General features: G+C 43.1%; 1 protein-coding gene across 9 annotated transcripts in view; it reads left to right on the plus strand.

Moving 5' to 3' along the window:
* NFATC2 (nuclear factor of activated T cells 2) overlaps positions 1 to 25,415 on the plus strand; it is a 133,501-nt gene that overhangs the window by 29,881 nt on the left and 78,205 nt on the right. For all 9 annotated transcript variants that reach the window (XM_027822231.3, XM_043526784.1, XM_037915614.2 and 6 more), the window contains exons 3-5: positions 1,741 to 1,909; positions 18,623 to 18,825; positions 19,536 to 19,708. In XM_027822231.3, coding sequence (XP_027678032.1) covers positions 1,741 to 1,909; positions 18,623 to 18,825; positions 19,536 to 19,708 — 545 coding nt within the window. The remainder of the gene's footprint in view (positions 1 to 1,740; positions 1,910 to 18,622; positions 18,826 to 19,535; positions 19,709 to 25,415) is intronic.

Below are 25,415 nucleotides of genomic sequence, written 5' to 3' on the forward strand. Positions count from 1 at the left end.
TTTAAATCTTTTACTGAGTGGCCAGAGAGGTTGAAGTGTTCTCCTACTGAAGCTTATGCTCTGATAAATTTGTTAGTCTCTAAGGTGCCACAAGTACTCTTGTTCTTTTTGCGGATACAGACTAACACGGCTGCTACTCTGAAACCTGTCATTATTTCACAGTGAATGAGCAAAATCTAAGGTGCATGGCAAAGATCAGATATAAGTGCACACTTGCCATTAAACTATTTTATTAGTAAGCTACCGTGTCTCTGCTTAGCGTGTGATTTACAGAAAGATTTGCTAATCCTGGATTTTGGTGGCATTTATAATTAAGGATACAAGGTAAAGTCCTGACCCCATTGAAGTTAATGGAAAAATTCCCAATGACTTCAGTGAGGCCAGGAGTTCACCCACAGCACCTTAGCCCTAGGGAGGGGAAGTGTTTACAAGTACTTTTATGAGTGCCTACTGTGACCGGTGCCTAAAATGGATCACAACTGAAAGGGCCACAATCAGGGCAGACGGCAAGAAACAGGGGAGACACCCCCCCAAAACTGGTGGTTTATTCTATGATTAGATTTACCAGACCAGTAACAAAACGAGCTGCCGTAGTACCACACTGGTTAACAAGAAGCCAAAACATAGTCCCCATTAGGCATTCGAGCCCCCAGTTCACCATCCAGACAACTGCCTTTATGATGAGAGGTTACTGAAAACCCAATTCACCATACATGAGGTTCTACCATTCCCAAAGGATCAGACGCTTACCCCCAGGTCAATAGATATTTTAGATCTAACCCAAATATCATGTTGTCAGCCAATCCTCAGTAAACTAAAGATTTATTAATAATAAAAAAGAAAATAAGAGCGTTATTAAATGGTGAAAAGGATCATATACATTACAAATGATTGCACAGTCCTTAGATCAGAGTTGTAGCCATGATGGTGAATCTGCTGGCGTGTACACAAGTCTCTCAGGAATCATCCCAAAAGGTTAGATCCCAAAAGGCAGCTTAGATGTAGACTCTGTGAGAGCCTTTCCATGCATTTTCCAGGGTATTCCAAGTAACTACTTGGAGATCTCAGTCCCCCGGCTTAAACTTTCCCTGTTAAAAGTTCAGCAGACTAGATACGGCAGGATCAGGCCTGAGCTCTCTCTTTTATAACTGAAACAGGCTGTCAAGTGTGATGAGTGCAGCATGTGACTGCGGATTCTTCTTTGTTGAGTACACACTGACCCATCACTTGGAAATTAACATTCTATTTCTTAAGCATACACAGGTAACCCAGTTACAGTGATTTACATAAGGCAACTGCCTGTCATTCATTATTACAGGGGTAGATAAGATGAAGACAATACATGTAATATTATTAGTTTTATGCAGTGTCTCACATCTTTGATCTTAATGTTGACTGAACACATTTGCATACACAGTGTAAAGGCAATTAAGACATGAAAGGGACTTAGCATCTACAAGCTAATTTAGTTACACTGGAAACTTCTACAGGATGTAGGTATACAGTCAAATACATTTAAGTATCTCCCTTGATTCCTTTTACTAAAGATGAATGGGTTAGTGATTGCTGATCTACTTACCTCTCTTTGATATTCACACACAAGTGAATTGTCCTGATTGCAACTGCAATGCCTCTTGTTAAGTTTCAGAGTTAAGTTGTTATGGGTTAGTTGGTTAAGTTACCAGCATCACACCTACATCTCATAGAGTTTTTCAAACTGCCTGATCTTTTCCTGTCCAGCGTACCTGTTGCATCCCTCCCACCTCTTGAGTGGCCACTCTCCAATCAGTCTGGCTCTTATGAATTGCGCATTGAAGTGCAGCCAAAACCTCACCATCGGGCACACTATGAGACAGAGGGGAGTCGAGGGGCAGTCAAAGCACCAACGGGGGGCCATCCTGTGGTCCAGGTAAGAGATTTTAGAATTAATGAAATGTGCAGATGGTTGGGGAGCGGGGAGTAGGGAAGCGTGTTAATTCATTTTTTATGGAGATAGCCCTATGGGGGGACATTTGCAAACATAAATGCAAAGCAGCAACATGTTTGCACTCACCACCATGTGTGAAGTCTCTGAAGTTGAGCAATGGTGAACTTCAAAAAGTTTGGAGATTTGTTTGTGAAAACCTCAGAGGCCAAAAAGAAAAGGAGTACTTGTGGAACCTTAGAGACTAACCAATTTATTTGAGCATAAGCTTTTGTGAGCTACAGCTCACTTCATCGGATGCATACTGTGGAAAATACATCCGATGAAGTGAGCTGTAGCTCACGAAAGCTTATGCTCAAATAAATTGGTTAGTCTCTAAGGTGCCACAAGTACTCCTTTTCTTTTTGCGAATACAGACTAACACGGCTGTTACTCTGAAACCTGTCAGAGGCCAAAGTTTATGCCAATTTTTCTGGATTAGAAATCACATCAGAACTCTCCTCTCTCTCTGTCATGAGATGTCCAACAATTCCTACTTCCAACTGAGGCAGTTTAACTCTCAAAACAGGCTCTTTTTGTTTCATCTCAGGCCTTTTGTGATAGTTATTATTTTGTGAAATAAATATCGACTCCATTTTTCAATCTCAAAAATCAGTTCAAGGTTGGGTTCACGCTGGGGTTTCCAGTGAATGTTCACAGCAGATCTCAATGTCTCTGAACCACTTTGCCTTTCTCTCTCACTGGATTACATGGGCTATACAGATTACATTCCTGCCAACCAGAGGGTGCCAAGCATACTTCTGAATGCATCTAACCCAGAGAGTCTTTTTATGCCAGATAATAAATGCTAAGGGCTCATCCAGCTTCCAGTACAGTGAAAGAACAGACAACAACCACTCCCTTTCACTTTAATGAGAGTTGGATTGGGGCAGTGTGTACATTCAGCTACAGTTTCCAAAGAGTTAATAATACACTCCCCATAACTCATGTGAGTTAATTTAAGACAGAACTGGATGATCCTCTGGGGGTGAGGGTTGAGGTTTTACAAACCACTTAAAACTATTTTTTTAAATTAATTTTCCAAACTAGTTTGAGTTCCCAAATCTTTTTTGCACTGTAATGTAAACTCTTCCCTGCCCTGATCTGTGATTAAAAGACTTTTAAAACCTCTTGCTTACATCATTATAACTCCTTGGGTCTCATCCATGCAAAGGAGAGGAGAAGCTGGCCTCATGTTTTTCTACCTAAAGAGAAGCCTATGCTATATAGAGGGGTTGCAAGACCCCCCACCCTCTCAAAAAAGCTTGACTAACACAGGCTGGTGTCCTGTGTATGGCACCATACACACTAGGCTTCCTTTTTCCATTACTTTTTAGAATTTCTCTCTTGCTTGTTCATTTTTCTCATAATCTCTCTGTTTGCTTTTCCCTTTGCTCCTCTCTCTTTTCAACTATTTCACCCTATTTTCTTCTATTTAATTTTCTTCTGTCTCTGCCTTCCTTTTACAAAGTCTCTCCTAGGTGGATAGCAAACCCTACTATCAGTTGAGCAGTGGGTTTGAAATTAGCCCGGACAAATTAATTTCTCCCTAGTTTAATCCCTCAGCATATGCATTTTAATGTTTTGCCTGGGATATATTTAATTCACTGAGCAGATGCTGAATCATGTCTTTATTTAATACTTTGCAAGCAGTTCCAGTTGTCATCTGTTGTAACAATTCCTTTTTTCCTTTTCCTGGATTATATGACCCCAATAGGAAATACATACACCAGCAACAGTTGGGGTGTGATACAGGGACAGGGGGACAATTTAAGTACACAGTCCTGGGACTGGTTTCAAGGAGAAGTTTGATCACCTGCTATAAAGTTGTAAATAGAGAGAAGACATGTTTATTGGGTGCATTAGTCTGTAGAGAAAGGGTAAGTGAGTTTAGGGCAGGACCTCACTTGTGAATTGGGATGGTGTAATCACAGAAACAGTGGGATTTTTTTATACAATTTATGGTTCATGTACATTGGAGTCTGACCCAAACATCAATGATCAGACACAAATTCTGCTCTGAGTTACACTGGTGTAAATGCATTGAAATCAATGGAAGAACTTCACATTTATACTGGTCTAAATGAGGACTTAGCAGCTACAAGCTAATTTGGCTCTATGATATATGACCCGTCAGCACTTACTCATTCCTTATGTTGCTTACAAGTTGGTATCATTTACCTTCCCAAGATAATGCCCACCAGTGGGATGTTTATCACAGTGAAGGAGATTCTTCTGACATGAAGGGATAGAGGTGGGGGAAAATAACAGTGCTTCACTTCTTTCCTCTAATCGATAGTCAAGGAGGGATTTACATTTCCTGGTGGAGACAGGAACAGATATTCCTAGTTTTATCATAATTTTACAGTCAGACTTAAGGTTACTGAACTGTAAATTCAAAAGATGAATGTTATACTCTCCTAAACAGATGTGCTTCTGAACAGATGTGCATGTATATGGAGAAAATATGGTCAGTTTCTTTATGAGGATTTATTATAAACTTGGAAATATTCACTGGATTTCAGTTCAGTCTAACATAATAAGGTTCATATGGGTGCAGAGCAATATGACAGAGTTACACCTGTATGGTTTATGACATCTGAAACCAGAGCAGGCTAGTAAAATCCAAAGCTTTTAGGTAATAAAATTTGCTTGGTGCTGATTTTTATTTCTTTCCCTCAGTACATTTCAACTTTTGTATTCACTCCTTTTTAGTTTAAATTGTACAGAAGTGAAAGAAATAAAGCAGGCGAGTGGTGGTGGTGGTTGTTATGATTATAAGCAGTAGAGATTGTATTGCTGAAAATATACAGGAGCCTTTTAGCAACTGGCTGGCAATGGTCTATTAACTAATGAAAATTAATGTTCAGCAAGTTCTTTTCCTTTTAAGACTCAAAATAGGAAGCTGATGCTGCCTGCACAGTGTTGATGGGGCTGCAGTTGTCCAGCAGTCAGATAACTTGAAACTACAGACTCACAGCCACCTATGTTTGTCAGATCATAAAGCATGTCGTTGGGTTTCCTTGGAAGGTTTTCGCTAGCACCTCCCTGTACTAGCTTTTCTAAGTCTGATCCTGTATAGTTCTCGTTATTGCTGTGCAAATTGTGCTTATCTACAACATGCCAAACTCACCCCTCCTGTAGGAACTCCATTGTCTTCAGCAGAGTTACACGAGGATGAATTTGTCCCATTCATCCTATTTGATTCCACCGTTAATGTCTATGGAAGCTGATTCCACCATTTCAACTACCCTCTCTCTGAAATAATCCCTCTTTTAAAAATCCTTCTGACATAGGTTGAGAGAGATCATGTGCGTGCCTGCATTATCCCACAAATTCTTTGTAAGGAGAAAAATTTCCCTCTATTATATTGATTAATTTTTATGGCATGGTGTTGGCCTGCATTTTTTTCCCCTTAAATCTGTGTTTTGCATGCAAGCTGCTGTTTTGGGGGTTTTTTTATGAGCCGGCAGATCTCATATCCTTTCAGCTTTATCTTGCGGTTGATCATTCTGAGGCTGCTTCCTCTTCTTCATGTGTTCAGCGCGGAACCTTTGGAGTGCTGCACCGGGGAGCCTGCACCACTGCCGTGCTCCCAAGAGTGGCAGAACAATGAACCGCTTGTTAAGGCTAGAGCCACTGACAGGACAAGCCGTATTGAACTAGGGCAGTGGTTTTCAACCTTTTTTCACTTGCAGACCCCTACAAAATTTCAAAAGGAGGTGCGGACTCCTTTGGAAATCTTAGAGATAGACTGCAGACCCCCAGGGGTCTGCGGACCACAGGTTGAAAACCACTGATCTGGGACATTTGCTTTTGTGTTTTACATTGTGTTAGATCTCTGACAACAGCAACAGGAGCCTGTGTGTCAGGAAAAAACAAATGGTGCTAACATGACGCTATATTCTTATTGGTTTGGCATGGTCACTGATTATGCAAAGAGGAAGTTGCAGACACCTTCAGTTTCCTCCTTGCAAGCTCCCATCAGGCTTACTGGCATTAGAAGGCCAAGAAATGGGGTGGGGGAGGATAATATTTTACATTACATAGCCCCAGTCTAGAGACCCCACCTAAGATCAGGCCTCTGGTTATGCTAGATGCCGTCCAGACACAAAGTAAGAGATAGTCCCTGCCATGAACAGCTTACAGTATAAATAGACAAGACAGAGAAAAGGTGGGAGAGAGTGGAAATATTATTACCCCCATTTTACAGATTGGGAAATGAGGTTAAAACAGGCATAAATGACTTGCCCAAGCATGACACAGGGATCAAGACCTGAACCTTGATCTGCTCAAGCTCCTCTGAAAACTCCCATCCCCACCTGAGTGGCTAACAATGTTGACATTGCTTAATTCAGAGTTGCCTGAGGGAACTGGGTGTGCAGTAGGATTGGAGAGTGAGTACTGCTAGCTGGGCGTCTCTTTTTTTCCTAGCGCCCACAGGAAACTGTTGAAATCCTATATTTGTATGTATGAAAACTGAGTCAGGAAAAAAAAGGGAGGTGAACCCAGGCAAAGAGATTTTCTTTGTATTCAGTAAAGAGGTTGTATCTGTTTGATTAAGAATGTTTTGCGCAGGAAATACCTCTTCAGTTCAAAAATTAGAAGCTAAATTAAGGTGAAATTTACCTTGGACCAGCCCAAGAGTCTATGGACAACCTCAGTCCCATTAAGTCCTATTTTGAGGATTTAGATAGAGTTTAAGCAGCCCCTTGGCTTTGTGCCGAATTGGCTTTGCAGAAGGCTGAATTTATTTGAAAAGTTAAAACAGTTTTACTTTTTGACTCAATATGATATCCTAAACAGTTGTGTAATGTTTCTGTGAGCGGTTAAACAGGCACCTTGCTCTTCCCCAGAGGTGACTGCCTTTTAGTAATGGGCAAAAGGACAGATTTTTAACCAAGTTAGCCATGTTATGTTGCAGTTAATTTCTGCAAAGATTGCACATATAATTTGGATAATTGTGCTTGCATGTGGTTAATTAGTGATGCACAGTTTCTCTGTTTACATGTGTGTAAATTAGACAAACAAATTTTGCATCTGACTTATATGACAATCTGGCCCACGCTCTAAAGCATGCTGGAAATAATAGCTTTGAAGAGTGGGGAGTAATACATAAACCATAACTCTTTCATTGGGGATTATGCATGTGAATAGCACAGCAGGAACAGGACAAGGCATGTACAATTTAAGCTCAAACTTGGGGAAATTTTTAAAGAAAAGTAATAGTAAGGAATCTATATTTGGTTTTTTAACACAAAAACTTGAGTTACTTTTCAGAATTGCATTTTTACCAAAATAATGTTCCTCACCCATTGGCATTATTTCCTTGCAGAAGAACTGTAAGCTGAATTCATGCGATTAGCTATTGTTATTACCTAGATATGGTGGATTCCAGCTGTAAATCTCACATTTATATAGAGCCTCTCAACTCAAAGGATTTGTAAGCAATAACTATTTAAAAGGAACTTTCACAACCCTGGCATCTTGTAGCTCTTTGGTCCTATTTCAACACACTCCTCCTCCAACCTGTTGCTTATGTACCTTTGCAAAGGATTGGGATGTTTTTGGATGAAAAGCGCTGTGTTATTTTGCATCTCTCTCTCACTGTTAAAGAGAAAGTGATTATTCTCTGTTATTCTGCCAAGACTTCATCAAAGACTAGTTTCACGCCTCCCCCCCCCCCCCCCCCAGTCTAAGTTGATCTGGTCAACTGAGTGTGGTCTTAGAGTGGGATTTTCAAAAGCACCTAAGTGATTTAAGAGCACTAGTAATTTAGGCGCCTTTGAAAATACCAGGGCTTACAGCAAATTACTGGGAGATAGGCAGGAGGCCTGTGTTCTCTTCCTGGATCTGCCACGGACTCACTGTGGCCATGTCTACACTACCCGCCGAGTCGGCGGGTAGTGATCGATCTGTCAGAGATCGATTTATTGTGTCTAGTATAGACGCGATAAATTGATCCCCGATCGCTCTGCCATCGACTCCGGAACTCCACCACGGCGTGAGGCGGAAGCAGAGTCGATGGGGGAGCGGCGGCCGTCGATCCCGCGCCGCGAAGACATGAAGTAAGTGATTCTAAGTCGATCTAAGATACGTCAACTTCAGCTATGCTATTCTCATAGCTGAAGTTGCGTATCTTAGATCGATTCTCCCCGCAGTGTAGACCAGGCCTGTGTGTCCTCAGGCAAATGATTTCACCACTCTGGGCCTCAGTTTACACCCATCCATACAATGACTATAATAATACGACCTACTTTGCTTGAGTGCCATGAGGATGAGGCCTTTTCTGTCGTAGAAATTTGTACTAGTGTATCTAAAACAGTAGCCCACCCCCACCCACCCCAGTACGGATGCAGTTATATCAGCATAAAGGTGCTTCTTTAAGGTGTAACTATTGCCATACAGGAAAGGTATAAGCTATAAGGCACCTTTATACTAGTATAACTGCTTCCACACTAGGCTTGTACCGGTATAATGATAGTGGTAAAAAATGACACCCCTAACCAACATACTGGTACAACTTTCAAGTGTAGACCAGGCCTTAATGTCTGCAAAGTATCAGATCCTGAGATGAACGGCGTGAGAGACATGCAATATTTGACATTACCTCGGCTAGTCTGTAGTGTGCTGCATGCTGATGTGGAGATCTTCTCCTGTATTCAAAGAGAGAGAAGTGACGTTTAAAAGGGACTCATTCAATCAGCCGAGCTCACCAAATTTTCCTCTCTCCTATCCCCTGTTCTTAACTCTTTAGTGATCATTGTGACTCTTGCTTTTTTAATTAAGTCAAAGAAGCTACAACTTTCCAGCTATTAATGAAACACAGAGGAGTTTGTTTTATAATAACAGACTTACTTTTTGCTTTCCTCTTTGAATCAAGCATTCTTCTGTGGGTGTTCTCTTGTGGTTTCAAGTCAAAGAGGACATTGTTTTCTAGCTCAGACTTCCCTGTAGGGCTCTGACTTTTACACATATGTAACGTTTAATGTTCAGCTAGTACTTTTAGGGTTATTAGTAAAACCAGACCATCAGATGCAAACATAACACGAAATTATGGGCTTGATACTGCAACCCAAACACACACTGAGTGGGACTAAGGCTATGTCTACACTGCACTTTCGTGGTTAAAATTTTTGCTACTCGGGGTGTGAAAAAACGACAAAAGTTTTAACGACAAAAAGCTTTTTTGTTTTAATGACAGCATTTTGTCGGTGGGAGATGCTCTCCCGGTGACGAAGCTACTGCCCCTCATTAGGGGTAGTTTTATTTTGTTGTCAGGAGAGCTCTCTTACTTCTTTTATATTGATTTAAATGAGACTAGTTGGCTAAGTGCCACTAAGGCCTCGTCTACACTAAGAACTTACATCAGGATGGTTACATTTCTCAGGGGTGTGAAAAACCCACATTCCTGAGCAATGCGGTTATATCAACCTTAATCCCCAGTATAGACAGTGCTAGGTCAGCGGAAGAATTCTTCCATTGACCTACCTACTGCCTCTTCTTGGGAGAAGCCCTCCTCTCAGCATAGGTAGTGTCTACATTGAAGCATTCCAACAGCGAAGCTGCAGTGCTGTAGCTCCAGCGTGGTACTGTTTGAAACGTTGCACGGGTTCCAGAATCAAGTTTTATGTGTTTGCTCCTTGCTTAGCATTTTGTCTGTACAGACTGTGTTGAACTCAGTGAAGCAGACTCCTGCTGTGTCCAACCCACCTACTTCCCCTTCCTAGCAAGCAATAACCTTGTTCACACTCCAATCCTCTTCTCAGACTTTCTTGTAAAGATTATGACCCAGATATTCAGAACAGCACATGTCAAACTGAACATACATTTCATGCCTAATTTAAGTGCAAAATTGCTAGGGTAGTTTGTGCCACTATGATAGTTGTGCATGTAAATGACCAAGTAGACACTAAACTGATAGTTTTGTGGGTAGATCTACCTCAATTATGTGTGCAAATTGCAGTGATAGCTACGCAGTTCTGAAAATAGGGGCCTATATTTTTGGCTAATTTGAAAAATTCTCTTTAAAAGAACCTTGCCAAATATTAGATCAGATCAGTCAATTGTCCGTACAGTTACACAGTGCTGTATCATTAGAAGTTGCCAAACACTTAACATTTCCCTACTTTGAGGAAGTAACAGACTAAAGGTTCACTGGAGCTAAAGAGAAAATGAAATTACTAGCTATATGAAATGTAGTTCCTGTAAACCTAGAGGAACCTGCAGCTGGTTTATATGGACATCTGAAACCAGACTGGTTAATAGGTAATATCAGGTATAACCCCTGATAATAAGGCAAAATTGAAGGAAGAGGAGACGTGCAGGCTTATCCAGCAATCTGTGCTTCTTTTAATAACTGTGAGGGTAATTAACCACTGGAACAATTCCCCTAGAGACATGGATGCTCCATCACTTGCAGGCTTTACACTGAGACTGGATAACATTTTAATTGATAAGCTCTAGCTCAAACAAAAATGATGGCTTTGAATAGAAATTACTGAATTAGGTTCTTTGCTCCAATTTATGCAGAAGGTCAAGCCAGATGATCATAGTGGTCCCTTCTAGTTTTAAAACCCATCTGTGTTGGGTAATTATGTGTATTTATTAATGTAGTATCTGAGCACCTCACTTCATTGGGAAATACTATTATTCCATTTAACAGTTGGGAAACAGATAGATTAAGTGTGTTTCGTGCCTAAATCTTATTGAAATGAATAGGCACTAGGTGTCTGGGCCCTTTTGAAAGTCAGACAGTGCTCACCCAAACGACTATGGAATAGATGGCTTGAGGGCTCAGCAATGCTACTGTGTTTTGCTAGCAGGTACTGAGTGAAACCACAGGGAGGTAGGGAATGGAGGGCTGCACAGTGGAGTTTTTGCTGAGTTTCTCGCGTTATTAGTCAACTTAGTGGCATAAGCGTTTTATCACACTTTTCCAAGAAATCTCGGTCCCCATTTCATGAAGCCCCCTGCTGCTTCTGTCGCCTGCAATGCATGTGTTAATTTTTTTTGGGGGGGGGGGGAATAAAATGTAACTGAATTACTGTGATGTGCATTTAGCAAAGCTGAGTAACTCTGAGATTTTATCACTGCAACTTACATCCTTCCTCACCCCATTTCCACTCTATTTGTTACTCTCGCTCACTGTGCTATGTCTAAATTACACAGCAGAGTCTCTGGGGGCTGTATAAACAGTTATAAACCAAGTAACTATTTTGGAGAATGTATATTGGATTTGGAATCTGAAGCATCATTAAAAACAACGCGGAATCCTTGTGGCACTTTAGAGACTAACAAATTTATTTGGGCATAAGCTTTCATGGGCTATAACCCACTTCGTCAGATGCATGGAGTGAAAAACACAGTAAGCAGGTATAAATATACAGCACATGAAAAGATGGGAGTTGCCGTACCAAGTGGGGGGGTCAGTGCTAACGAGGCCAATTCAGTAAGGGTGGATGTGGCCCATTCCCAACAGTAGACAAGAAGGGGTGAATAAAACAGATATTCTGTTGGGAATGGGCCACATCCACCCTAATTGAATTGGCCTTGTTAGCACTGACCCCCCACTTGGTAAGGCAACTCCCATCTTTTCATGTGCTGTATATTTATACCTGCTTACTGTGTTTTTCTCTCCAGTGGTGAATTAAACCCTTTGTGTTTTACTTGAGACATAGAGGATGCGTATGTTGTTGTTTAAACTTTTTATTTTTGTCATTAACATACATGAACAGAAAATAGAATCCCGTAAATCACTGGTTCCCAAACTTGTTCCGCCCCTTGTTCAGGGAAAGCCCCTGGCGGGCCGGGCTGGTTTGTTTACCTGCCGCGTCCACAGGTTCGGCCGATCGCGGCTCCCAGTGGCCACAGTTCTCTGCTCCAGGCCAATGGGAGCTGCTGGAAGCGGCGCGGGCCAAGGGACGTACTGGCCGCCGCTTCCAGCAGCCCCCCTTGGCCTGAAGCAGCGAACCGCGGCCACTGAGAGCTGCGATTGGCCGAACCTGCAGACGCGGCAGGTACACAAACCGGCCCGGCCCACCAGGGGCTTTCCCTGAACAAGCGGCGGAACAAGTTTGGGAACCACTGCCTTAAACTATTCAGTTTATCCTTCTTAACATTAAGTAAATTCACATTTCCACACAAGTATAATAAATCTTATCCATCACTGTAAAACAATACCCATATATATCACCTATTAATACACCTGCAAACCCATAACCAGCTGCTACATATGGCTCTTTATATAGGAATCATCTACCCTGTTCCATTTTAGTCTGGTCCTCAGTAACTTTCCCTTTAAAAAGTCCATTTGTGTTGATCAACCTCCTACAGTTATCTGTCTTGTTTGTTTTGTTCAATGGTAACCAAACACTATATGATCTGCTTGAGAAGATTATGTTTTAACTTCACCAGTGCTTGAAAAAGGAGAGAATCACATGCTAGCAACAGCAAAAAGCATTTTTTCCCTCCGAAACAGTACCAATGGCCCCATGTAGGTGAAATATGTGAAATATAACTACACAGAAGTGCATTGGTGCCACATTTCAGTATGTAGTTAATAATAATGTACACTGTGCTTCTATAGCACCATTCTTTAGAGGTGTTCAACATACCTTGAAACCACTGTCTCAAGATAGTTTATGTACACAATGGAGAGGAAACGGAGGCACAGAAAGACATAGGGCCTTGCCCAAGGTCTCAGAGTAAGTCAGCACCAAAAGAGTCAAGACGAGAACCTATAGGTCTCATGCTCTATCACTTGCTCTAACCGCGACTCGCTCTTGCCTCCCCTTCTCCAAAGCTCTCACCTAACCCAGTTCTGTCTCTTTAGGGAACAGAAATCCCAAACACTTGGGGCCTGAATCTCATTAGAGGGACATTAGAGTAAATGAGATTCAGGTCCCTGGAATGTTAATAAAATATCATCAAAATAAAAAACATAAAAAATGAGCATAATAAAAATTCACCATTTAGCAAAATCAGATGTTCAAATGATAATTGTCTGAGGCCTTTTTAGGCTGCTTCTGTAAGTAGCAAAAAGAACTAGGGAAGAGAGTTCCTCTGGCTCGTGTTCTCTTGGAACGTCCTGACTACATTACATTGAATGAAAACATGTGACAAGTTTCCCCTTTATTGCTTTAACTAAAACAAGCATGCCGACTGTTATGTGGTACAGTGGCTGGCTGAGGCCTTTGGGCTTAGTGACAGCTATTGATACCCTGGTCTCCATTGGACAAGAAAATGAGGCTTTCAGTTCAGGTTGGAACATTTGTGAATAAAGGTCTCCAAGCATCCTTGGAAACACTGCAGTCTAAGAGAATTAATGATTAGTAGGTGATTAGACATCAAATGTAAAATTCTTCCTCACAGGAGATGAATTCAACAGCCAAGATGGAAAATGTGAAGCAAGCACATATATAACAAGTATATCTTCACCTTGTCTCCTCAGTAGTGTCCTAATGTTACTTTTCATGTAGCTGAGTATTTTAATAGACACAGGGAAGATGAAGAATTTGGATTGGGAAATAGTTCATAATGTTAAAAATGTTGAGAGCCATTGGTTTCATGTGGAAACCCCTCTCCATGTCTAAAGGGGAGTAGGGAATTTAGCAGGCATGCAGCTCCAATTTGAGCTAGAGGGAGCTGGAAGCTGAAATCCTATGCCACTCCTTGTAAACTTAGGAGAAAACTTCTAAGTGTTTTCTTATCTTTTCATGTACAGCAGGAAAAGGGAAGCAGTAGGCGGAAGCGATTTCTCACGCTGCTTTGTATTTACTTCTAATTGAATGTAACCAGCACAGGTCTGTTTTCTCATTTTTTACCAGAGGCTGATGAATGTCTCTCTGAATCACCAGTGCTTTATTTCAAAAGTTGACTGCACACACACGCACGCACATGCACACATCTCATTCAGAGGGAAGCTGAAATGACTTCCACAGGGAGATGGCAAGTAATATGCAACAATCAACAGACCAGCCCTCAGGTTGTGGTGAACTGAAATAAGCAAGAGTGCTGATTAGTTTCAAGCAAACCAAATGAGTAGGGCCTGTGAATTCATTTGATATTTTATACTTTCTTTCTGGCAGTTGCTTGCATTGTCTAGGCAGGAAGATGTATGTGATCAACTTTAAAGATGCAGCTTTATCCCCCCAGAGGGGAGAAAGACCTGCAAATCCAGACTAGGAGAAGCTCTGCTGGGATGAAGGGGAAACAAAAATTGCCCATGACATTCACTCTATCATGCAACTTGCACTTCTACTACACAGGGCCAGATTTTCTGTGGGCCTCCCAAAAGGTGCCTACAAGATTTGCAGGTGTCTCCATTTTTCTTAGTGCAAAACTCATCACAATTTGCCTTCACTCAACAGGCAGCCAGGTGTGTAATTTTCTAATGTGCAGGTGCCCAAAACAGAAGCCCATGACAAATTTGGCCCTAAAAGTCTACAAATTAAAAAAGACAAAAACATCAACAAATACTGCCATATAAATAGTGCAAGCCAAGGAGAGTGGAATGGTGTCAGAAATTGTTACAACTTCATTCTTGGAATACCAGATTCGTTTTGAATTCTTTTAGTGTGATCTACTGCACTGTGCATAACCATGGGAGCTAGGAGCTCCTGATATTCTTATCCCACCTCCGTTACTAATTCACTGTGTGACTGTAAGCAAATCACTTAAATCATCAGGTTTCCCCTTTTGTACAAAGGGGCTACAACTCACATCTCACAACAAATATAATATGAGTGGTGTCTTTGAAGGGGTAAATCTCTGCTGTTTATAAGCTGTATGGTGGTCAATGTAAACGTAAGTCAGTAAATATATTTTAAAGAGGGTCCAACTAAATTCCCTATAGACAGAAATACGTGTGTGTAATATGGATATGTGAGCACACTTGGAAGACTCTAGGGAATTTACACCTCTATCACTGATGTACACTATAAGTTTATCTTGCAGTTTTCAGTTGCAGTAACTGAGCAATGTTAAAGGATTCACCCCTTCAGTCTCGAGTGATGGGCTTTATTCTGAGTGCACTGTATAACACTTTAGAGATGAGTTTGGATTTTCAAACCCTCCAAAGTTGAAGGCTATTCAGACTGGGATTTTGGTTCGGCCAAATATTGGGACAAGGGCCAATGCAGATCTGGATCTAGATTTGAATTTCAAATTCCCTTTTGAAGGTCTGAGGAATTTTGGATCTGTGTTTACATCCATTTGTAGGATGTACTGGCCCATTTGTTTAGAGCTGCACAAGTAAAATTTCATGTTCATTTGCTTGTCTAATTTGTGGTCACAGTTACTGCAATTTTGTGTGGTAATTGTGTTGCCAAATGGCTCACTGGACTTCTGCTACACATACATACAACAGTGGTAATGTACGTGCAAATGCATAGAGAGTTTTTGCATTTAAAATGATGGGTGTGCATTTCTAAAAATCATAATGCACTTAAACATAGACATCATTTTAAACTGATATTGATACAGAAATGCAATGTAGAATACATGAATGAACCTTGTTTAGGAAGCGGTGAGTCAAATCATGCCACACATTTCCATTTTGTTTATAAAGCCCAATTGCTGTAGCAAACCAAACAAGAAAAGTCTCCTTATTTTCTGAATGATGTTATTTGTTTATCTGCCAAAGTGCCTTGCATTTCCTCAGGTCACAGACCAGCCCATGTCTGACTATGTTAATATTATAAGAGTTATGCAACAGCAAAGTTGTTTTTATTTAAAAAAAAAACTTTTAAACTAAAAGAAATAGGATCTTAAAATCCCAAAATAGCGTATGGAAAGGTACACATAATGTCTGGCTTCTCTTTTCCCTTGTGGCAAATGTGACTCAAAGGAGTTGGTTTTTCTCCAGCCCAATCTGTATATAGTTTGGGGAGTTTTACTGTGAATAGCTCACCTTATATACCCCCCAAAATATCCCCTGTCAGGGTTTTCTAGTCATAAATCATTCTCAGCTTTCAGTCTCTATCCTGAAATCCAGATTTGTATTTTCTGCTTTGTTGAAAGAATAGTAAAAATGAAGCTGGGGTAACCCCTTGGCCTTGGGAGATGATCCTATATTCGTTACTCAAACGAAACTCCCCTTTCACCTGAGTAGAATGCAGCACCATGCCCTCCTCTGAGACTGTGGCAGAGCAGCATGTAGTTAATCATAATGAAAACTCTGTTGTCTTCCTGAGTTAGATAAGAGCTGGTTTTGAAGGGCTGAAAAAATGTCATGATTCTCCCAATGATCCCCTCCTGTTTACTGTATCTATATAGTATAGGGGTTAGTACTATCCTGGAAGAAAACCAGACCCTTGTTCCTTAATTGTATTGAAGTACCTAGTAGCTGGCTGGGTTGGGTAGCTTAGGTGAATACTGATTAAGACTAAAATTTCCTTATAGTCCAATCTTTGAGGAAAGATACCTTTAAAATAAAGCCTTAATTTACTGGTTTATTCTTGTTCACTAGTTTCTCTCTACAAAGTGCTGCACAGAGTGTTAATTTGTTAATCCTCAGAAAACCCCTGAGTGGTAGGTTTAGTATTATTTTGCCCATTTTACAGAAGAGAAAATGAAGCACAGAGAGGTTATGTGATATACCCAGGGCCAGGCAGCAAGTCAGTGGCAGAGTTGAAATTAGATCTCTGGACTTCATGACTCCCCATCCTATGCTGAGAGTACTTAAAAAGTAATCTCCACTTCCTCATCTTTGCATGCGTATAACCCCTCAGTGGAATACAATCAGGACCATCGTTCGAAGAAGAATCTCCCCTTCCTCATATCCTCCTCCCTTTACTCTATGGTTCTTTGGCCAAGAAGTCTCAGGCTAGGGCTACGCTACCGAACTTACAGTTGTGCTGCTGTAGCGTAGCTAGTGCAGATGCTCTAAGTCGACAGGAGAGAGCTCTCCTGTCTCCTTACTTGCTCCAGCCCCCACGAGCGGCAGGAGCTACGTCGGTGAGAGAAGCTCTCTCACTGGCACTTAAGTCAGTGTAATTTACATCATTCAGGGGATGGCTTATTCACCCTCTTCAGTGACACAACTTATACCAACGTAAGATGTAATGTGTACATAGCCTAAGAAACCTTGGGTTTTGAATTCAGTACATTTAAGTGCAATCCCAATACAACCCTAAACCTCCTTGCTTAGATAGCTGGGGAGTGATCCATAAATGCAGGTCTGGTCCAGGTTGCGCTATGGAATTGCCAGTTCCATCTATGTCCTCATTTAATCTTCATACCCCTTTTCTGTCCATACATTGCTAAATCTCCTAATTGCAGCCTTCATCTTTCGCACATTCTTGATGAGGCACAATCCTTCATTCCACCCCCGAGCTTGGAATATTATCTCTCTGCTCCTTCACATCACTCCTACAAATCCACCTCTTCCACAAACCACCCTAGGCTGATCTCTCCATTAGCAGTGCCACCAGGCCTTCTTACATCTGAACTGTTGTCAATGTATTGCATCAAACTGTGTCTGGGCCTGATTCAGTAACTCTTTTACTCACACAAGTGATCCTTACTATCTGAGACTTAAGTTTCATTGACTTCAGTGGGACCATTCATGTGAGTAAAGGTTGCAAGATTGGGACCTTAGGTTGTAAGATCTCTGGGACAAGGATCCTGTCTTCATGTGGCTGGCAAATATGTGCTATGTGAATCATAATGTAGCAGAGGACTGTGAGTGTTACTTTACATTTACCATACCAGGGGAAGGTTGCCAGCAATGCATTGATGCCGCATGTGGTCTCTTTCCAGGGGGGTGAATTAATCACTCTATGCAAAGATACCTCCTGCTGCCTGGTGAAAAGAAGAAAAAAGATTTTGGCCATGAATGCTATTAGCTTAATGGTTTTGTTCTCTGATCTTCCAGTGCTGTTTGCTTTGTATGGCTTCATCAAGGTTTTGTATGCGGACAAAGTAATTGAAAACAAATCTAGCATGCCTCAGGCCATAAAGTTCCCTTTCAGCTAGATCCCTGGCTATGTGGTAGATATGTCTGTTTTTAATTTTCAGTGATGTGAGAAATTTCAAATGGTTTGATTAATAATTTTTAAAGTTAATAAACAAAGATATATATTCCCTGGTCTCTGGCCTAGAGAGAAATTCTAGCCCTGTTTTGCTCATCTCTTAGCAAATGTACTTCAAAAACCTGTGTTCATTTATTATTGTTGTTATTATTTTATTATCTGTCTGGATGTAGCACCTAGGACCCCAAGTCATGGCCCAGAATCCCATTGTGCTAGTGCTGTACAAACACAGAACAAAAAGATGGTCTTTGCTCCAAAACCCAGTCTGAGCAAAATAGCAGTATCCCTCCTCCTGTCTGTCTGCTTCAAAAATGGTTGATTGAGTCAAGCAGCCAAGAGCTTCCGCTGTTACTTCCCAGATTTTTTTAAAGACTGCAATCAAAAACAATATTGAGGCAATATGGTTTCTTATCTCCACTGAAAATCAAAGTATAATTAATCATTCATCTTTTCTTAGATGTATTCCATGTATACCAAGGTCTCCAGAAGGTACTGCTGTGGGAAAAGAATCCCATTTACATGAGTTGAGATGAACTGGTTTTATTGTTGTGCATATGTCTCAATGTCTACATGATTGAGGGCACTGGGAGTACAATATGTGCTAATAGATTTGATTTCTTGACAGCTTCATGGTTACATGGAGAACAAACCCCTGGGTCTTCAGATCTTCATTGGGACAGCAGATGAACGGATACTTAAACCTCATGCTTTCTATCAAGTCCATCGCATTACGGGCAAAACTGTTACCACCACCAGCTATGAGAAAATCATAGGCAACACCAAAGTTCTAGAGATCCCCCTCGAGCCCAAAAACAACATGAGAGCAACGTAAGGATGCTATTGCAGCAAATCTCTTATTACTATGTGAGATAAGGCAGAATTAATTTGCATGTGTTGTTCGGAGAGGAATCACTTAAATAAATCAACTTCCTGTGCTGGAGATAGATTCTAGATTTTTAGGTGTGAATATAATTTATACCACCTAAGGCCCTTTTTACGATGCCAGAGTGGTACAAATGTTCTTAATGTGAATGACTTGGGCTTGGAGAATTTGTGATGGTGTTTCAGGGATGGGAGAAACCCTGCAGCAACTAATAGTGTATGAACTGGAGGAAATGTGTAAATATTGTACTGCGTGGTGAGTGACATATGATATGTGGGGTAGATTAGGGGTCACAGGTAGATCTTATCAGCTGTACATCATCTGGTGAGAACCATGTTAATCCCATCATGCACTGATACCATGTTAATCACTTACTGCACAGTTTAGGTGTGCAACTACCTATACGCACACACGCAGCAATCACAAATTAGATGCACAACTGCCTAGTCATGTTGCTGAAAACCCTCGGACATTTTAACTGTAATACCTAAATTAAAAATGGAAAGAGAATTCAGGGCTTCTCTTATCTTTGCTTCTTCAAAATCATTGAGGCAAAATGATTTAGCGCTCTTTTGTCTTTCAAATGTCTTTGAAATGTTTGAGAGCAGAAACACTGACATACGCATACACAACATGGCTTCTGTTTGTTTGTCAGCATTGACTGTGCAGGGATTTTGAAGCTGAGGAACGCGGACATCGAACTGCGGAAGGGGGAGACGGACATTGGTAGGAAGAACACCAGGGTGCGGCTTGTCTTCCGTGTGCACATCCCTGAATCCAGTGGCAGAATAGTCTCTTTGCAAGCGGCATCTAATCCCATCGAATGCTGTAAGTTGCCCACTACCCATTACATTTGTCAATTTACATCATTGTCCTTATACACCAGAATGCAGTAAAGGGAAATTAGCACATCCTATGTATTGTGCACATCGTTTGGCGAAGTGCAGATGCTCTGCCTTTCTCACTGATTGACTCCTGGTCTCGCAGCTCTCATTCATGCAAGCTATCCTTACCGATATATGTAGTTCCATTGAAATTCGAGGATTTCTCAGTGAGCAAGGATTGTCCAGGCATGCAGAGTTGCAGGTTCAGGAACTAGAGATGTACACGGGCTCCAAATGTCCGCATATGGAAGAATTTGGTTATAGGGTTTGTGTCCCTGGCAGAAGCATTTAACTTTGGGAGTAGAAAAGGCTTTATAGTAGGATTTTCAAAAGTGCTTTGGTGCCTAATTCCCATCAGGCATTTTTGAAAATCCAACCTTACGTTAGCTCCTTGTTTCTGGATCCTTCTGACTGATAGGTCATCCTCTTTTCTGCATCTGTGCTCATATGGAGGCTGTATGTATGTGTGTGTGTTTAACATACCTACCTAATCTACCCCAGAGACATTTTTTGTATTTAGTAGAAAGATGCCGGAAGGAAAACTCTGGATCCAAATGTTCACAGACATTGGGATGTTTGGAATCAGAATCTAGATCAGATCCCAACTTTGTGGTTAATCTCTATTTCTGTTATGGATTAACCCCAATCTGCAGAACTGAAAATCCCTGAACAGTTGTTTTATTTTTTTTTTTGGGGGGGGGGGGCTTTGAAGGGGAGGATGTGCAATGGCAATCTGGATTTTGAAACTTGGGTTCATCTTTGATAGCTATTTAATTTATCTAAAAGCTTGGGGGCATAGCAGAAGCGCACGAGAACAAACCAGGAAAAGCCCCTGGTTTTCTGGTATTCCCGTGATGGGGAACATAACAGAGATAGAGGAAAGTGTGTGAGTTTGATTCTTTAAGGACCAGATCCTGTAAGATGCTGAAAAGCCCACACCTCCCACTGGTTTTAATGGGAGTTGAGGACACTCAGCACCTGACAGGCTTGGACTTTAAGAAACCATAGGCCATGAAAAGGTCTCTAATAAAGTGCACCTAATCCTCAGAGTCATTTCTGGAAGGTCTCCACCTACTTATCTGGCCTGTGTGCATCCTGTGATACTTTTTTTTGGTAATGGGAGCTTTCTGGATTGTTTGGGGATTTCACAAATACATCATGAACAGTTTTCACTCCTTGCGCTGCATGACTCATGTCCATGAACAAAGAGTGTTTTGTAGTAAACCATGTGAAGGAGGTTACTGAAGAGGCCACCATGTGTTTTATAATTCAGAGGCAGGCTCTGTTTAGAGCAATTAGTGTAAGTGTTGTGTGGGAGGAGAAGCAGTTTTGTGATAAGAAATCAAGTGTTACAAATATAAATTTACTCGTGGTGTTAGCTTGTTTGGAGAAGAGCAGCAAAAGTGACTAGAGTGGGCTAGAGGAAGGAAGATTGGTTTATGAGGAAAGGTTAGTGGAACTTTACATCTCCCTAGTTACTTTCATCTGAAGAGATCAGATATCAATGCAATCGATGGTATCAAAGGTTTCAGAGTAGCAGCCATGTTAGTCTGTATTCGCAAAAAGAAAAGGAGTACTTGTGGCACCTTAGAGACTAACAGATTTATTTGAGCATAAGTTTTTGTGAGCTACAGCTCACTTCAAATGCATCCGATGAAGTGAGCTGTAGCTCACAAAAGCTTATGCTCAAATAAATTTGTTAGTCTCTAAGGTGCCACAAGTCCTTCTTTTCTTGATGGTATCAAAGCAGTTTTCAGAATTATTTAAGCTTCAGTGGACCATTGTGAGCTAGCTGGGGTGAGTCTTATATTCACTTTACTGAGAGGTAAAATGAGCACAGAGTGGTTAAGTGACTTGCCCCAAGGTCACACAGTGAGTCAGTGTCTAAGCATAGAAGAGAACTCAGGCTCCTGGGCTCCCGCCCAAAGAACAACGCTTTCTTTTGAAAAGAATGCAGCCTGAAGTTTTTTAAAACCTTCCAAAATTGTGCATTGACTTGGTGCACACAGTCAACAGAATTGTAGAGGCAATCAGGTAGCTGGTTATTTGCATACACCATTTTGCACATGCATGTTTAATTTGCCTGTGGAATTGCTGCAATAGCACCTGTGCTATTTTGAAAATGTTGGCCTGCTCAACTTGGCTACACATTTACTCCGGTGACATGATAACTTTATACAAATATTTGAAGGATGTAAACTCCAAGAAGACAGAGATTGGCCCAGGTGGTTTATTGCTAGGATTATTGGAATTAAATTGAGTCAATTAAAATTTAGGTTTCTATTATAAGTAACTAAAGTTCCCGTTGGAAAAAAATGGATTTGTTTCCCCAAGGAAAAAAGAGAAAGCCCCATCACTTGGGAAACATAACCCTGGCTGGGACAAAGCACTGTAATGTATTTTAGGGAGCCATCTTGCATTGGCCTGATGGGATGGACTAGATAATTAGGAGTAATAAGTCTTTTCCATTTCTAATGTCCAGTATTTAATTATCAGTGTTTACAAATGGCTACACCCGTTACTAACCTCAGCCTAGTTCACACAATAAAGGAGAAAGCTGTGTTCAGACAGGCTAGTTCAGGGGCCAGCAAACTTTTTTGGCCTGAGGGCCGCATCGGGTTTCTGAAATTGTATGGAGGGCCAGTTAGGGGAGGCTGTGCCGCCCCAAACAGCCAGGCATGGCCCGCCCCCCGCCCCCTATCCAATCCCCCCACTTCTCACCCTCTGACGGCCCCCCCAGGCCTCCTGCCCTATCCACCCTGCCACCCCCCCGCTCTCGGTTCCCTGACCGCCCCCGGACCCTCCGCCCCTAACTGCCCCCCGTGACCCCATCCAACCCCCCTCCTTCCTGACTGTCCCCCAGGACCTCTGCCCCATCCAACCACCCCTTCTCCCTGACCACCCCCGGACACCTTGCCCCTAACTGCCCCCTACCCCTAACAGTCCCCCACCACCCCATTCAACCCCCCTCTCCTTCCTGACTGCTCCCCCCCGGGACCCCTGCCCCATCCACCTCTCCTGCTTCCTGACCGACCCCCGCTGCCCCATCCAACCCCTCCTCTCCTTCCTGACTGCTGCCCTGGGACCCCTGCCTCCATTCAACCCCCATTCCCCACCCTCTGACTGCCCCGCCCCCTATCCACGCCCCTGACCACCCCCCAAACTCCCCTGCCCTCTATCCCAACCCCCCCCTTGCTCCCTGCCCCCTTACCGTGCTGCCTGGAGCACCAGTGGCTGGCAGCGTGGCTGCACCAGGACAGGCAGCCACGCCGCACCACGCAGCACAGAGCACCGGGTCAGGCCGGGCTCTGCAGCCCCGCTGCCCAGAGCATTGTGCCACATGGCGGCGTGGCTGCGGAGGAGAGGGGGGGCAGCCTCCCGGGCCAGGAGCTCAGGGGCTGGGCAGGATGGTCCCGTGGGCCGGATGTGGCCCGCAGGCCATAGTTTGCCCACCTCTGGACTAGTTTATAGAAACATAACGCCTTCTAGCCTTGACTCAGATTAGTTCAGATCACATGGTTAGAGTCACAAAGTGTAGAGTCACCATGGATGCCACAATCCAGGATACTTATTGGGTCGGATCCTCATCCCCCCCCACCTCTAGTATTAATGTGGTTTCACTATTCTGCTATTTTTTCCCTTTTGTCACTTGGGAGTCCTGGTCCACGATAAACCCTCCCGTAAGACCCACCGTATCCAGCAGCGGTTTAAAATGTCCCCAAGGGGAACATCATTACGTAGCAACTTCAAGTGAACTGGTCATTAGCTCTGCCGGTTGTGGCTCCCCAGAGATTACTGTTGCTTCCAACAGAATGCTGGACTGTCCACCTCAACAGAGGCTGAGCTTGCTTAAGAACTCCCATTGGTGTCAGCAGAACAGTTCCTGCAACGAAGCAGAAATTGTGAATCACAGAATTGTAGAAGTATCTTCCTTTCATGGGGAGCCTTATTCCACCTCACTCATGTCAGATTCAGCCTCAGATTCAGGAGTGATTTTAAAAATATCATTAGGAGTAAATTCTTCCCAAGGCGGATGTGTGGAAGAAGCGATATCTATGAAGAAGTGATATCTTCTTGTGCAGTGTTTAAATGATCCATTATGGATCAGGAGGGATCTTGTAACTAGACATCTAGATTATTCAGCAGCTAGTGACTTTTGTGGCTGTGGCTTTTACTCTGAAGCAATCGATGAGGCAAAGGAATTTTAAAGTGCACTGTTAATTGTAGCAACCATTAACATTTGATTGTGGATGAATCCACTCCCTCCTGGGCTTGGCACTGGTGGGGGTTCTACATGGGCTGGTAGGAATCCTCCCCTCCAGGCTGTGGAGCCCTGATGCTGTACTAGCCCCCACATCTGTACCAGATGTCTGCAGAGATCTATAGCCAGTGGATCCAAATAGCAGTGTGTTCACCTGGCCTGTTCCCCCAGCCCCCAAACTGCTCTGCACATGAGCGCATTTGCACAGGCGATATGCCTGTGCAGTTATTGTGATTGTGTGTGCACAATCCCAGTGCCTGCACGCACTGGTCAGTCACCTGTGCGTTGCGTAGGTACTTGTGGTAATGCACAAATTAGGGCCATTATTTAACAAGTTACTTAAGCACGTAAATCAATGTCCTTAAAGTTAGGCACATGCTTAAGTACCTTGCTGAGTTAGGGCCTAGGTGAGCAATACATGCGGTGCAGAGCCAACAAACCCAGTGGGCTGTAGGACACACAGTGGGAGTGTGTCACCTACCACAACATTTCAGGAGGTGCAGCATATTCTGCCTGGTGCACAGGGGTGTCTTGTACCCCAGATAGGGTTCCCAACTTTGTAACCGCACAAAACCGAATGCCCCTTTCCCACCCCTACCCTGCCCCTTCTCCGAGGCCCCTCCCCCCACTTGCTCCATCCCCCCTCCCTCCATCGCTCGCTCTCCCCCACCCTCATTCATTTTCACTGGGCTTGGGCAGGGGTTTGGCTGTGTGTGGTAGGGGGTCGGGTGTGAAAGCTCTGGCTCGGGGTGTAGGCTCTGGGATGGGTCCAGGGATGAGGAGTCTGGGGTGCAGGAAGGGGTTCAAGGCTGGGGCAGGGGGTTGGGGTGTGGGGGTGCGGTAGGAAGGTTCTGGGAGGGAGTTTGGATGCGGGAGGGGACTCCGTACTGGGGCAGGGGGTTGGGGTGCAGGCGGTGGTGCGGGGTCCTGGCGGCGCTTACCACGGCTCCCAGGAAGCAGCAGCCAGGTCCCTGCGGCCCCTAGTCACATGGGTGGCTAGGGAAGCTCCGTGCGCTGCCCTCACGCCCACAGGCACCATTCCTGCAGCTCCCATTGGTCACGGTTCCTGGCCAATAGGAGCTGCAGAGCCGGCACTCAGGTGGAGGCAGCGCACGGAGCCTCCCTGGCCACCCATGCACCTAGGGGCCACAGGGACCTGGTGACAGCTTCCAGGAGCTGCGTGGAGCTGAGCCTGCCTTAGCCCCAGGGCCCCGCTGCGCTGCTGACCAGACTTTTAACAGCCTGGTTGGCGGTGCCGACTGGAGCCACCAGGGTCCCTTTTCGACCCAGTATTCCGGTGGAAAACTGGACGCCTGGCAACCCTAACCCCGGGGCTCTCAGAAAAAGCAGTCCTTGCGTTGCCCTGGATGTGACTGTTTCCTGTTGCTGT

Source organism: Chelonia mydas, chromosome 13 (assembly GCF_015237465.2).
Source record: "Chelonia mydas isolate rCheMyd1 chromosome 13, rCheMyd1.pri.v2, whole genome shotgun sequence".
Classification (NCBI taxonomy): Eukaryota; Metazoa; Chordata; order Testudines; family Cheloniidae; genus Chelonia; species Chelonia mydas.